Below are 15934 nucleotides of genomic sequence, written 5' to 3'. Positions count from 1 at the left end.
GCCTGGCTTGGCTGGGCTCCACGGCTGTGCCTTTGGGGGGGGGGGCGGGAGTAGAGGAAGAGGAGGAGGAAGAGACCCTAGTGGAAGGATGGGTGGGGGTCCCTTTGAAAGTAGAACCATGACAGCTGAGGGGGTAGGGGGGGGGGAAGCATGTGTAAGGCATGTTTGTTTTGCATTTACCCCCTGAGCACAGCTGTGTGCACTGTCCTTCATTCCCAGAACAGCGGAACAACGCTGTAGCCCGACCGGCAGCCACTCTGATAGAGATCAGGAGGGGCCCTGCAACTCTGTCTCTATACTCGTAGTAACCGTGAAGGAACATGAAGCTGCAGAGAGCCTGAAACCCTCAAGGTGATCGGCAATGTCGACCACTTCTACCCCAAATTCCTGCTTTACAGACAGAACTGTGCATGTGGTTCAGTTTAAGTAATGCCCATTGCTTCCTTGAGGTGTAGCTCAAAGTATAAGCTCTCTATCTAAAGCTGGTTGGTAAATATAGACCCGGAAAAAGAAAAGCACCGCATAATGTACCACATGTATTTCTGCTAGTAATAGATGTTGTTGACCTGCACCTCATCTTCCCTCATCCCTCTCCTCTCCTCGTCTCTGCATAACAACACCATTGCCGCTCACACGTCTCTTCATATTTTCCAAAGGGGAACCAGATCTGCTAGAATGCTTCATCCGTGCATGCTGGTGGTTCTATACTCAAACTGTTGCTGTTCAGATTCCTGCCAAGAAATTAATGACTCTGGGCTCAAACTTCAGACAGCTCAGCCCCCGGCTCAGCTTGAGTGGCCGCATCGAGGTTATCAGTTGCATGGGGACAACATGAGGCTAGAGCGGAACCAGCAAAGCTATTTCCGCCTATGGTTGAATATCATCATGTTCAGGCTGATCTTAGCATCAATACAGCTATGATTTGCCAAATATGATGTTTCGGGCCACAATGTCATTCTATATTTTCTATTCATATTTAAAAGAGCTCTAAAATATAGATATTTTAAAATCTTAAACAAAGAGAATATAACCTTATTTTTAAGGCACTGTTGGCTTTATTTGATCCAATGTGTCTCCTCGCATCAGGGTGTGGTCTTCATTCATACTCAAATCTTCCTCATCAGAGCATTAGAAAGAAGGACTTAAAGGAGTAATGCAGCTATAAAAACTTGTATGGGTTATAGGTCGTCCAACACATTCTAGGATATATTTTCATTTAGAGTTATGGAGATTAAACTAATATTGGATACTTGGTTGATGCTACAGAGAGTTTTGCTTGTGTTTAGCAACAGCAACGTGAAATACTGCACAATAAATTAAAAAAGGACCTGGGATGCACTGTACAACAGCAATAGGCTTAAAGTGTTTAAACTGTATTATTCCTTTGATTCTTGAAAGTAAATCAGGGCTTTAATTGTGTGTCTCGTGGAACCTCACTTTTGAAAAGACAAAGTCATATGTAATAAAAATTCTTCCTCCAAACAATAAAACCAAAGCAAAGCACACAGACAATCGACCGCTCTGTCCCATAGGCTGCTGAACACTGCCAACCTTTCAGTATTTGGGGAAGAGTGTCAACGCAAACAAATGTGTGTGAAACTCCAGCCGCCGCCTCCCCTGCCTCAAAGGTAGCCAGCTACTGATCTCTGGCTGTTATTCCTGGCAGAAGGGCCATCGAACAGTGGGCTGCTTCCCACTCTCCCCTGAGAGAGCCAAAACCATGAGGGGGGGGGGGGGGGGGGGGGGGGGTTGGAGAACAGGCCGGGTCCACTTCCACTCCACTCCTTCCTCTCGTCAAACAGAGCGGGGTCTCTACTGCAGTCAGGCCACGGCCAACTCTGCTCCCTAAGAAAGCAGTGAGGATTGTAGGAATAGGAGCCTACTCCTATTCCTACTCCTCACACGCACGCACGCACCTCCTCCTCCTCCTCCTACTCCTCCTGCCGCCTTCCTCTTCCTCTTACATCGGACATCAGTAAGACAGGTGGAACTCGTCGCTCCCCCCCCCCCCCCCCCCCCCCCACGCCTGTCCTCCACCTTGCTCTCTCCACAACTAGAACAAAACCGCACTTCTTCTGTCTGACTTAAGATGGGTGATCTATAGGTTAGGGCCCATGCCAGCGGTGGGGGAAGTGGTGAAACCAGCGGAGAGGAGTCAGAGGGGATTGTTTTGGAAGAGGTTCAGTACACTTTGTGTTGGAAGAGGTTCAGTACACCCTTGCCACCAACCTTCTCTGTATAAACTGTTGAGCTATCTTGAGCCTGAACACATTTTTTATGCAACTCTGCATGTGGCGATGGAGATAAACATTAACGTTTGAATAATGTGCATTTTGTATTTCATTTTTTTTGGAACGTGGAAATAACTATGGATGTAAGCCAAATTCAGTATCACTCCCAAAATCATAGGAAAAAACAGTATCGTTTTAAATAATTAACATGTTTTAAAAAATCAACAAATACCGAAACATTAAAAAAAAGACTAAATGCCAATAAACGGTTCTGTACAAACAGCATTACCTGGTGTTTGTTATTCTTTTTTTCAGTTTTTGTTGTTTCTTTTTGTAGCAAATATGTGCAGGGATTTATTTGCAACATGGTACATTTCTATGCAAATTTGCATTGGCCTTGGTTGTACAGTTACACTGTAACATGTCCACAGTTTCCCAGCAAACAAAACATAACACTTCCTCGTCATTGCTAGTGCTTTCCTCCACTCTACCGCCTAGAAGACTGCCCCAAGCTACTGGTTTGAAACAGGAGCCACGGCTTCCTCTTAAAGTCAATGAATCATCTTTTTCCCAACCATATATTAACATATTTACCTTCACGTATTCACCTCCATCACTGTCTCCATCACAAGGTAGTCACTGTCTCCATCATTCTTATCGTTTTAAGTGCCCAGTCTCTCCGCGGCAAGTTGAAGTAGACACTGTCCCCCCCCCATCCCTAGTCCCAGCAGACGGCAGGCCTACAGCCCATCATGTAGCCCAGGATATAGCCGCGCTGTGCTCTTTAGCCTTCATGCGCAAGGCAGCGATGCTTGAGGATTTGCGGTCGGGGTCCATGTTGTGGTCGTACCCGTTGATGCCTCCGCCCCCCATGCCCGGAGGGGGACCCCCGAACAGGCCGCCCATGTGCGCCTGGCCAACGTGCGGACCCCCCGGGTTGGACATGCCCAGGAAGTCGGACACCCCGCTGGCCGAGTGGGGGTGAGGGGTCATGCAGGGGCTGACGTTGTCGCAGGGCACCACGCAACCGGGCACCGGGGACACGGCGCTGTTGCTGCCACCGATCCAGGACGGGTTCTGGATCTGGAACACACACACACACGGCCCAACCCTGCAGTGGTCAGTCCAGCTGATCACACTCCTGGGAGGTCTGTCGACAACACACCACTGATTGTGCTAACAGAATTTACATCCAAGCTTTTCTCCACAGAGGGCAAGGATGTAAGTTTTAGTGTTGTTTCCGTGTCGTTTTTTTGATTAGTAGGCTACTTCTATGTTCAATATTTTGTATTTTCATTTGATGATCTCTATTGTCGATGAGGATCTCTGTGTTGTTTATGGGGATCTCTATTCTCTATGGAGATCTATTTTGTCCATGGGGGTCTCTAATGTCTGTGATGATATCTATTGTCGACGATAACTTATATTGTCGATGATGAACTGTGTTGTCTATGGGGATCTGTATTGTCTCTATTGTCGATGATGATCTGTGTTGTCTATGGGGATCTGTATTGTCTATGCAGATCTGTAGGGACCTTGCCGGAGCTGTAGCTCACCTGGGCGTAGCTCTCGGGGCGTGTCAGCAGGGGCAGCTCGTAGGCTGTGGAGAAGTGGGTTCGGACCTGCTGCATCTGACCGAAGCGTTCCCTCTTCCTCCACTTTGCTCTACGATTCTGGAACCACACCTGGATGGTGAACAATAAGTTTAGTTCCATTTTGCAGGCGTGTGCTTAAAGGCTAGGGGAAAGTTGTTTGACATCTGGAAAACTACAAAACAAAGTAACACAAGAGAAATATTTTACAGGACCGAATGTTCCCAGACTCTTCATTCATTATCTTTTATAAGCCGCTTCTGTCAGTTTGGGAAATGAGAAAGAGAGATTGGATTAGAACTTTCTGATAGTTCAGATTTTCTGCTGAATCCCCCAAACGGCCAACCAAAAGAACACAGACACATGCATTGGACACACTTCAATGTGTTCCAGATAAGTCCATTCTTCTTCACCCTTACTTCATCTTGCCTATTTTGCTTTGGGGTGTGCTATAGGTCACCATATGCTCCAACAGTAACTCCCCTAGCTCTATGCCAGGAATAATACCTGAAAAGTGAATCATGGGCCAGCCCATGTCCCTCCCTACATTGTCCCAGCACTGCTGCTCCGTCATACGCTGCTAGACCGTTGTTTAGAATACGGTCTGTTGGCCATTATATAAAAGGTGCATATTTTGGTGTTGTGCATGCTCAGCTCTGACAGTAATTGGTAAAGACCTTGACAGCTAAAGTAGCTGAGAGAGTTACAGTGAGCCTTTATTTATGTTGCAGACCATAGAAAGAGTGCAGAGGTGCTGCCAAACACTTTCTCAGCAGGAGAACTGTACGTAGCTGAAACACTTTGAAGTCTCTGACCCCGTCCGAGGATTGATAACCTGCTTCTGCAGCTCGTGTCAACCTCCATGCAACAGTGTTGTCACGAGGAACAAACCCCTGTGAAGGTAGCCCAGGTTTTCTAGAAAACTCTATAAGCACAAGGTCTGGCTAGCCCAATAGCTATAACCACTTCCACAAGCACTTTTCAAACTCATGTTGATATTTTCCAAAACCTTATGTTGCCAGCTGTTACATGGATGCTTTGGACACAGGTTACCATTCTGTATTCTTGGAGAACAAAGAGATGCAGAATGTATGTCGGTTGAGGCTGAGGTTCTATTTTCTTTGGCTGTACTTGTGCAAGCCAATCGTGTGTCGTACCAGAGACTCTCTATATCTATGGTTTGGTTCGATATCTCACTAACAGACACCTGTGTTTGCCTGATGGGGGGCCCCCGGTTTGAAGAAGCCATCCTGGTTCTGTGGGAGCAGTGGGAGTGCCGGGGTCGGACAGGACAGTGAGTTGAGGGATGGGATGTTGTTGGAACCCCTGACCTTGTGAACTCTGACCTTCCGATGTATCTGCGGCGCATATGCCTCAGAGCTGAGCCTACTTTTACCCTTTGAAAGTGGAAGGATCCAAAAACAAACATCTCTAGTCTCTTTTTATTTATAAACCAAACATCTCCTGTTTTGTTATTTGAGAACCCCAAGAGGACGTTGTTTGACATGACTGTCGGTAGTTTACGCTCATATGCGCTGCCAAAAGATAGTTTGAAACCGGAGCGTTCGACATTGTGCCCAGCCTTCTACCAGTACTGTATATAGGCATTTCAGCCGTTTCCTCCCCCTGTTCTTTACAACACCGTCTGTCCACCTCCAACCTTAATTCATGAGCTGTGAATTCCTCGCCGTGTGACTGACCGGAATAAGAGAGTCCACAGACCCGTCCTTTAACCGAGGAGGCTTTCTGGGTCTTTTATCTTTTTTTTACTTGAGTGTTTAAGAGGGCCGCTGGGAGATCTAGGGGCCATAAAGCCCGGTCCACTTGAAGCCGGTAGGCCTGTGATGGTGTTGAGGCGCAGAGCAGACCAGCATACCTTCAGAGTCTCTCAGAGCTGAGTTATAACCCTTTGGCTGCACACATTTCCTGTGATTCAAGCGCCTTAGGCTCGTTCTGATCAGTGTTCCAGAAATGTCATGTTGAAAGAAAGAAGAAACGATTTTAATCTGTGTCTAATATTGTTTTACAAGACATTTTGCTTGTCGTTAACACTTTAGAAAATGAAGCTCCCCAGCCAAAGGGCCTTTGAGCTTGCTTTGCTGATATCAACAAAGTTAACCACTCTCTCCAGCAAAGACTAACACATTTCTGGGAAAGGTTCAGCAGTGTTTCCAACGTTACTTGTATGTTGACTCATATGTGCCATGTTTTTTTTTTTTTTTCAAATTTTTCAAACATGACTCAACTATTGTTGTATCGGCAAGCGTGTGAATGGGATAGATGACAAAGCGAGGACCATTTGCCTGCTTAAAGTCAAAGTGAAGGGTTTCACACCAACCCAAGAGATCATAACAGGGACACATGCTTCTCCGAACAGGATATTAATGAAAGAAAAACACTGGGAATCCTGGGGCTTTTGGTCGTCTCTGATGCACAAGCCATGTGCACATGCACACAGACAAGCACACACACCCACGCACGCCCACACCCACACATACACATACACACACGCAAACGTTCATATTACACATAGATAGGGTTAGATAGATACCCACTCACATTACACACACACAAGATATACACACACATGCACACAGGGATACTTATTTGTTATAAGCGTTGGCTATCCTTTTGGAATGCAGGGTCATGAAGGGTCTTTGTATGCAAATGAGGCTCTGAGGTCACGGGAAGGGCCCCTGGGCCCTCGGGGGCCCGTCCAGCCTGGAGCAGGGCTGAGATCACAGGTCCAGGAGTCTCACGGTTCAGCCACAGGCCATACAGGCTCCACAGAGTGTCTGCTCATATGTTGATGAAAAATCTGCTCTCTTGACAATGAACATATGAGGCATAGGCCGGCCAAACCCCTTCCCCCCAACACGCACACACCCCCCCGGCCCCACTATGCTATGTTATGCTGCTACTCCCCTCGGCTGTCTCCCCACCTCGGACTCCCACATCATCAGATAAATCTGTGCCTCTGTTCCTGTGAGTGACATTATCTCTGGTGAGGTGCACATGCTGAGAGACCCATTCATCATTCTGTGTTTTTTTTATGACACTCGACCAGGAAGATAAATAAGCTTGTATTTCAACGGCGGGCCTGTCCTCCTCTGCGCTCCCGTGTCTGTGATTGAAAGCAGCAGCTCCTTTTGTCAGCTCCTACCTGCACGCGGGCCTCCGTCAGGTCCGTCCTCAGGGCCAGCTGCTCGCGGGCGTAGACGTCCGGGTAGTGCGTCTTCTGGAACACCTTCTCCAGCTCCTCCAGCTGGTAGCTGGTGAAGGTGGTGCGGTTCCGCCTCTTCTTGCCTTTGTTGCTGTCCCCCGCCCCGTCGCCCTTGAGATCCAACGAGGTGGCGGGGTCGGCGCCCGCCGCCCTATCGGACGGGCCCTTGTGGCCGCCCTGGTCCTTGGCGCTCAGGTAGCCGCCGTCCATTCCCGGGGAGTCAGAGGTGGGAGCTAGGTCGGAGTCGGTCAGTGCTGAGCTGCTCTTACCTGCAGGGGGAATGGAGTGGAGGGAACAGCATTATTGTTACCGGTTGTGTTATTTAAACTTCACGCCATGAACAAACAATCATTCACATCGTTTGTCGTGTGCTCTCGAGGAACTATAAAGAGAAAGTAAGACGGATGTGTGTGACAGGGATATTAGATTTTGTATTTATTCACAATTTCCTGAGACTTGAGCTATCGTTTGTGAGAATTTGAAGATCAAGGTAGTAATGGATGAGTTTTGATAGGCCGAGGCGAAACAGAATGACTTGCTCTAAGTGGTCGTTTATGTGAACAATTGTGTGAATGGGCTGTGTAATCTGCTGGGAGAGCGTTTCAGTTCATATATCATGCAGTTGTGTGATGGGGAAAAGACATTCTGGCTGCAGTTCCACCTTGTTTCCTTCTGGATTTTGGTCTTTATTGAAACCATACATTTCATATTTTAGGTCTGCGGAGCTGCAAAGTCACCTGGCAACCTTCTTTCAACAGTCATTTGATGTTCGTAATTCTTTTGGCCACGGAAAAGTCACACTCTTGCTGTCCACCTCTCTCTTATACACGCACACATACACACACACACACACACACACACACACACACACATGCACACAATCCCCATGACTCCCGCGTGCCTGAACAAACCTCAGCCAACTTTACAGATCGTAAATTTCCATAGCCCTGTGTGTGTCAGTATGCTATCCGAGGTTGGCAGCCGACTGCACAATGTTCCTCAAGCCTCAGTCTTCGACAGCACCCTTCCCATCCAACTCTTAAGTCAGTACAAACAATCAGTTATACACCATGGCTCCTTTTTTAGATGTTTACATACACATACATCCCTCAGTTGTATTGGAAACTCTTAATGCCATATTTCATATGTGGATGTTTATATAGTGGTTTCAGGCTTGACTCAAATGGGCAGTTGAGTGTTGCCAACTCTCCCTGGGAAGTGCCCTTCTCTTGTGCTTTCTAGTGGGGACAGAGAATACTATGCACTTTAATGGAACGGTTTGGTTCTCCTGTTGCTGTCAGGAAGAATATCAATCAATTACTTTGATTTGCATAAATCAAAAGGAACAATCCTGGAACTTCTGGCGCACACTTTTTTTAATTTGTACACACACACACGTTCACGTCAAGCACGCATGCGAATGTGCACTCGCACACACACAGGAATTGAACAACAGAAAATAAGATTTCTTGCGAAGGCCAAACAGGGAACAGATCTCAAAGAAGCATGCAGTAGAGACCGGGAGGCCATTCTGTTGCCAGCATCAATTCCAACCTTCCCAATGCCCCCTCACTCTGGACCTGCTGAGGCTCATGCCTGTTATCATTGGCGGCCAGACCATGCAACAATTTTTGCAGTGGTGTTAGTCACTAGTCTAATATGCCCTGGCGTTTTACTGACGTGACTAGTGACAAGATGACCATGTAATAAACACATTGTTGAAGGGTTTGTGTACTCCCATTGACTCTAGCAGGGTTACAGCTGGAGGATGCCACTTATCCCCAACCTTGCAGGACACCTCTCTCTTTCACTGGTATTGTGTGTGTGTGTGTGTGTGTGTGTGTGTGTGTATGTGGGGGGGGGGCGTCAGAACCAATGTTATGGTGGAAGAGTCTCACAAGATCCTAGCATTTCTTGGCTGGCCAAATACTGACACATCCTGTTAGGCATGAAAGGACCAAGAGCATTTCTTTTTATTCTCCCAGGCACAAATATGCTCTGGTTATTCCACCATGTCTCCCCCCCCCCCCCCCCCCCCCCCAAAAGGTCCCCCGACTCTGCCTGTTTGAAATCTGGGGCTTTTCCTTCCCCCCGCTGATCAAAGGCCCTTGTTTTTCCGCTATGCCACTGGCGGCTTAGGCAGCGCTGGTGTATGGTGTATGGTGACAGTCTCCTTCTTGTTATCCCTGCCATCAGAACATCGTTGCTGGTTCTGGTTCTGGGGGGGGCAGTGCCAAACCCCTCTCAGCATCCTGATTAAACAAGGAAACGCCCGGAGACGGTAAATGTGCTTTTTTAAAAATGTAATCCCCATTAAAAAAAAAATGTTATGTAAGTAAGTGCATTAAGGTCCAGTGTGTAGAATTCTCTTGTAACTAGCGGTGAGTTTGCAGACTGCAAACAACTGGATACCCCTCCCATCACCCCTCATTTTCCAACAACTACGGTGGCCTGTATTTTGTAAAGTTCCAGCAGGTGTTCCCGTTTTGAGAAAAGCAACATTCATTTTAATCGCACCACTGTAAATCGTTGACGGCTCAAGCCACCACAAAAATTGGTTACAATCTGGTACTGTACTGTACATGGTGTAGGACATCTTACTGTATCTGTAGTGGTAAACTACATTCATGGACCCACAATTATCGTTATTTTTTATAACTACTGATCATTCACATGATAGCAGTCAGTGCTACAAGCCAATGTTTACTTGCACTGCGGTACGTGAATATTGGATGCTTTTGAATACATGACAGTGTGCAGGTGTATTGCAACAATTTTGTTTTGGATACCAGCTTTCTCTAAAGCAGTGATAGGCTATTTTAAATAATCGAATGGGTAAAACCATCTCTAAAAACGAATCTCGCCAAATCATGGATGAATAAAAGAATGCACCACCATTCATAATATTCCCACTCATCTGCGAGCTGCCTTCCGCTACACTATTTTACACTTGGACTTAAAAGTAAAACTCCATTATAATTGAATCCTCTCGGCAGATTTTGCTGGAGGGACAGAGAATGCTCGTCTTCACTGGCTAGATGAGACGTGTCCTAGGGAGGGTTAAGGTTCTAAGACAATTCTAGCATAATGCCAAGGTGTGTGTGTGTGTGGATGAGTGATGCTTTGTCTGGCCAGAAGTGGAATTTGATGTCTGCATCCTAGACAGTTAAGCTTCTTGGCCGCATAGTATGACGCCACATTGTGTGGCACATCCCATGCACAACGTCACTCATTATAACTTCCAGAACAAGGACGTTGCTTGAAAATAATCACCAATGGGATGCTGTCATGCAGATACAACGCACCCTTTTTTGCTTAAACTCTTAGCCAAAACCCGTTTTTTTTATTCAAACGCATTCTCTGTGAAGCTGTTTGTCCGTTCTGGGCTACTGTAGAAACATGGTGGAGCAACAGGGGGGCCGCCATTGATGAGGACCCGCTCCGTTTGTAGATGTATATATATGGCTCATTCTATGGTCACGAACACACAACAATTCATATTTTCATGGGATTATACACTAATTAAAACATACCTATTAATATTATATTTCAATTTCTGCAAAGTCTGTTCCACTAGATGCCACTCAATACTACACACTAAACACCTTTAAATGTACTTACATTTAAACATACATTTAAAGGTGTCTTATGTTGATTGTGCCGCTAGCTGTACTAGGTCTGACATTAACTTCCAGTTAACTTCGAACGACAAAATTATGCTTAATATTGACTAGTTTGGGGTGAAAAACAAACAATCAAATAGCAGACACTTTTTCACTATAATGAGCCATGTAATCACATTCCACAACTTTTTTTTGAATGAACATGAATTCAACAGCAATGTTTTCACACCTTGCTAATTGTTATTCTAACTATGCTCGTATCTCTATAGGTTTATGTGCATCGGTTGGGCTTTCATGGTCGGTTGCGGGACGATGAAGGGCCCCTCGTTAAATCTCCGCCGTCAGACACTCGGGTGTGGACAGCCATTACATTATACACAGTTGAAAACTGCAGGGGAAACATCAAAGTGTCATTTAAATGGCTGTTGTGGTGCCTGCTTGCACCACACATTGCATAGGGCGTCTTGGGTCAGCCTACTGAGTTTAATGAACACCATCAATTAGGCACAAGGAACAACCTGGCATGAAACGAGAGAGAAATACCTCCACAATAATTACTGAAATAAATGATTAAAAACTAACACAGAACTCACACAACTATAGCAGAGTAAGTTTGTTTTACCTTGCAAGGACATGAACTAAGATCTCATGAACTTGGCAAACGTTTCCTTCCTTGACAGTGGGTTGAAAAATAAAATAAAAACAGCAGCTCAGATGTTAATGGATAAGAAATTCTATACAGGTCTCCTTTAGTGACCGACGAACATGTAGAAATCCACTTTGAGTTTCTGAGTTCACGAGCATTGAGGGATGGTCCACCATTCATCTCATTGGGCTTTAGAATATGACGACTGTGTCAAAACAATGACTGCACACAGGAGCACCGGAGAGACTGATAACTCACCTCTCTATTTGTGTATATCCTTTCTCTCTCTCTCTCTCTCTCTCTCTCTCTCTCTCTCTCTCTCCCCCCCCCTCTCTCTCTCTCTCTCTAAATCCATCCCACTGGAGGCCTTCTCTCCAGTATTCCGCTCTCTGTCTGACAGTCTAAGAACAAACATAACTCTCCTCACATTTTCAGTATTTATTAACTGTTCAAGAGCGATGCATCCATGTTGCATGTGTTTTTTTAAAACAATAATTTCCAGCTCAGAACAAGTTCACATCAGCCTATTTTCTCTAACGACGAGTGAAACAGGTTATACTGTATATTCCTGCAAGACACAGAATGAATCCCCCCCTGCAGTCACTCTCATTCAGCTGTGCAGCTCCTAAGCCAAATCCCATACTACTAAAACAAAAAAACTCAAGCAAAGGGTAAAACGATCCTGAGCCCATGTCACCTCCACTCATGTCATCAACCTGCTGACGTGGGCCGTGTCTGGGCTACGGCGGCCGTGCCAGGGGCTGGTTCCCATTACAGCCCCGCTGCCCCAGCCACTCAATGGAGACGGCCATTAGGAGTGGTTAGCTATAGGCTAAAGGCATGTTGTTTGGTGCACGGAGACCAGATGACAGGCCCGACGCCAGGGCCTGGTGCATACTGACTGATCTCCATCCCACCACAAGCAGCACCACACGTTGAACAGAGCTGATTTCAGCTAAAGGAGAGATTGTATAATGGTTCTGCACACTGTTAAGTGCAGTATCTCTTCAATTGAAGGTAGTATCAACTGCAGACTGATGGGGGAGTATAATAGCAACATATGCAGAGGGAACAAATGAAACGATGCCATTGAGGACTGCATCCAGAGGATTTATTTTATTTTGTTTTAGGTTAAATCTGTATTGGATATAACTGGAGCCAGAATGTTGCAAAAGGTTCTGCTTCGGGCCCTGGAGTTTTAAATTGATTTTCTCTGGTGCTCTTAAAGGCCCTCGCCCTCCCTCGCTCCCTCTCTTCTCTTTCTCGCTCTTGCTCTCTCTCTCTCTCTCTCTCTCCTTCTCTCTTTCTCTCTGTTCACCCTTCAATGTTAGAAGATACAAATAAATACATTTGCGAATGTTTATTGCACATGATTTATGAAAGATATTGAATAACCATTATGATATAATGATGTCAACTAGGTTTATGGTGTGTAATTGTCTGTCTTAGTACTGCATTATACTGCGTATAATGTGAATACTGGCTTGAATACTTTATAATCATAAGCATTATTCGATTAAACTTATTTGATTTCTTGGTTTACTATTTGGTTTAATATTGACAGACTTTTCTTACTTACTTGGCCTACTTACTGTTTTACATAAAATCAACTTTGATGTTTGCAAACAGCCCCAAATAATGAATTTTCCAGTAAATTAAAATGTATATAGTCGACAATCTATTGTATTCGATTATTAACACATCTCAAGTAATTGAGTGATAATGTCGGACTATATATTATTGCGTCGGAGAGTTAAGGGAACTTAATTGGAGACGGTATGAAAGTTATAGAGGCGCAAATGTCATCCGCAAATCATGTGTCGCTGACATATGATTTGCGTTATCGCTCGAACTCTCGCAGCGCCGTTCTCCTTTCTTGTCTCCATTCTGGTGTTTTACGCAACTGTATCACTCACTGCTGTCGGAGAACTTCCATCGCGGAGTTTCCCATCTGCCTCACATATTTCTCTTTCTCAAAAGTTGCATACGATAACAATTACACGCAGTAAAACTAGTGGATGATGCAAGCTGAAACGAAACAAACGCTGAAGTGCATAAAGAATGTCCTCTTGCAATCATCTTTAGGCTGAGAGATTTATGGTGCCCATGATTTCATGTGAGGAAACCTTTTTTTTATGTCCTTCTAATGTTGTGTCAGTTTGATTTAAATCATCTCGATGGATATTTAGCCTGAATAATATTCAGAATAACAAACTGAAGCCTTTTTTTTCGAGGTTTGGTTTGGTTAGAGACATTCACACTAATGGTTAAATTTCGATGACTTAAAAGAAGAAGAAAAAAAGATTGTCATGTGTATTGTCATGTAGGCCTAAACTTTACAGAATTCTAAATGCATTTTTATATTAGGCCTATTATTTTTTAATAAGTGGAATATTTGAGTGTGGCACCAATTTGCGTTAGTTATTATTATTAGCGTTTTTATTATTATTATTAGAATCATAATAATTATAAATATATTATTATTATTGTTGTATTTTGTTCTTGTTTTTACTTTAGTTGTGGTGCCCCGGACTGCGATTGGCCAACGCAGAGTTGCCATGCATGTGATGATCAAATAAAGGCCTACTAATCTTTTTATTAGACCTTCTTTAATTAAATGAAAGCAGAAATTTTAACTATAACGCATAGTCTGCAAGCCATTTGTGTACTTTTCCCTCCAATAAATTAATTGTATGCCGATTCAAAATGTTCCACGCATGTGTCGTGTACAAAAAAAGTGTTTGCAATTTCCAATACTATATTATCTATGTCTGAATGCTACATTTTAGCTGGCTCGACCACAAGTTGTTCAATGCAGCGATGTGTGATAATTATCAATTAACCCTCAAAATTGACTGTCTACCTTATTGCTTTCCCACTTTTATTGTCCTCGGCAGAACGGTCATATCAAGAAATTACATCAAATTGACTGTTTCCTTTTTCAATTGTGCTATTTCCTTTATTTAAAAAATAAGAAATTAAATACCGACAAAAAAAATTCTCTATGGATAAAAGCATCTGATTATTGGCTAAATGTAGGCTAAATATATGTCTTTATGATTTAGCCTCTACGTACCGAGCAAAGTCACAAACTTGAAGACATACATATAGGTCCAATGACATAACAACCAAGTTAAACTGAATGTCAATAAACGGGGTGGTCCAGAGACCCCTCTATACTGCTGTCTGAAAACGTGTTAACTCAATTGTCCTATTCACTTTTAAAATTGAGGACTGCAATGAAGATTATCGCATTAAACGAAGCTTTAATTCGATCATCAAATGGGAAAACGTGATAGTTGTGTAGAAGCCACTCGTTAACGACATGACAGTGATCGTCCAGTGATAGTCTGCAGCCCACAATTCATTCTGTATAGGAACAAATTGAACCCACATTTGACTCGGTGGCCCCATTGGAGGATGGAGACGTATGGGTTGGGGGCATTGCGCGAAACGATAGAAATGTGTTCGACAAAGAATAGACAAACCCCAAAAAAGACAACTTGATAAAAAACCAAACACACCAGCAGACGTGTTTTTTGGGGTGCGTTGTGCATCGCGTCGTACTCACCATAGCTGTGGATGAGCGCGCCGTTGTGTCCCTGGTGAAGTTTGGCTTCCTCGGAGGGGCTTTTGCAATAAGATCTCTGCATGAAGAGGTGGTGTTTGCTGAAGGTGCCTTCCCCGACACTGGCATCCAATGACTGATGAATGCCCTCCTGTTGGAACGGACCGCGGGACTTGTCTCCGTACGCGTGACCTTTGTGGGGCCAGATCGCCGGGCTGAAGGCTTTGCTGTCCCCCGTCTGGGACGTCCTGAACGCGTTGCCTGGGTGCTCCCTACCTTGCGTTGCGGAGGAGCTGTAATACGGATCCATGGATGTCATGTCGCTGTATGAAACACACGCCTCTGCCTCCATGCCTACAAATGTCAAAGGAAGGAAAAAATAAAGTCCAAGCTTTCGTTTTTTTTCCTTTTTTTTTTTTTTTAAACTTTCGGAATGGGTAGCGAACCGATACCCTCTCTCCCCGACCTCAAACCAATGAACACAAATACGCGTGCGCGTACACACACTCAAGCGACTCGGCTTACACTCGGCTACAGCTGGCTCTGATTATAACACGATTCAGATCTTTTCCAGGAACCAAACACCCAAACCCCCCTTCAGGTTGACAACAGTGAGCCGACCGGTACGTCGGTTCTCAGAGGAACGGGACCCAGAACTCCTCGACGCTCCGAGGCGAGGCTGTGCAGATGAACTCTCTCTCCTAAGTGATTGCGATGATGAAATGGAGGGCTGAGGTCAAACATTTGAAGAAAAAAAAGTGAAGCACGATATATAGGGCTCGACACATGACATTGATTTGATTAGGATATGAACACGGGCCATAACTGCTGCTACTGGGGCGGAGAGGGCGCGATTTTACGCATCGTTTTACACGGTTCATCGGGACAGGGGATCCATTCTTCGCCCATTGTATTTTGGGATCCGCCTGTTTGATTTATTGAGGCACCTATCGGCCTACACACCCGTTGAGCCCACATAAATGTTCCGAGTCGTTTAGAGTTTCAAATTAGTTTTAAAATATATGCCAGTAATATTATTATTATTTATGTT

The 15934-nt window shown here is 44.8% G+C and overlaps 1 protein-coding gene across 1 annotated transcript; it reads right to left on the bottom strand.

The window, feature by feature from the left end:
- Nucleotides 1-2981: 2981 nt before the first annotated feature.
- Nucleotides 2982-15235, bottom strand: alx4a (ALX homeobox 4a; the record flags this gene model as incomplete). Its single annotated transcript, XM_079736668.1, is given in 4 exon segments — nt 2982-3314; nt 3788-3898; nt 3900-3916; nt 14887-15235. Coding segments are annotated over 4 exon segments (810 nt in total).
- Between the last annotated feature and the right edge of the window lie 699 nt (nt 15236-15934).

The sequence above is a fragment of the Pollachius pollachius genome (assembly GCF_949987615.1).
Source record: "Pollachius pollachius genome assembly, chromosome: 5".
Classification (NCBI taxonomy): Eukaryota; Metazoa; Chordata; class Actinopteri; order Gadiformes; family Gadidae; genus Pollachius; species Pollachius pollachius.
The sequence above is the reverse complement of the archived record's forward strand: the minus strand, read 5'-3'. Positions and strand labels throughout refer to the sequence as shown.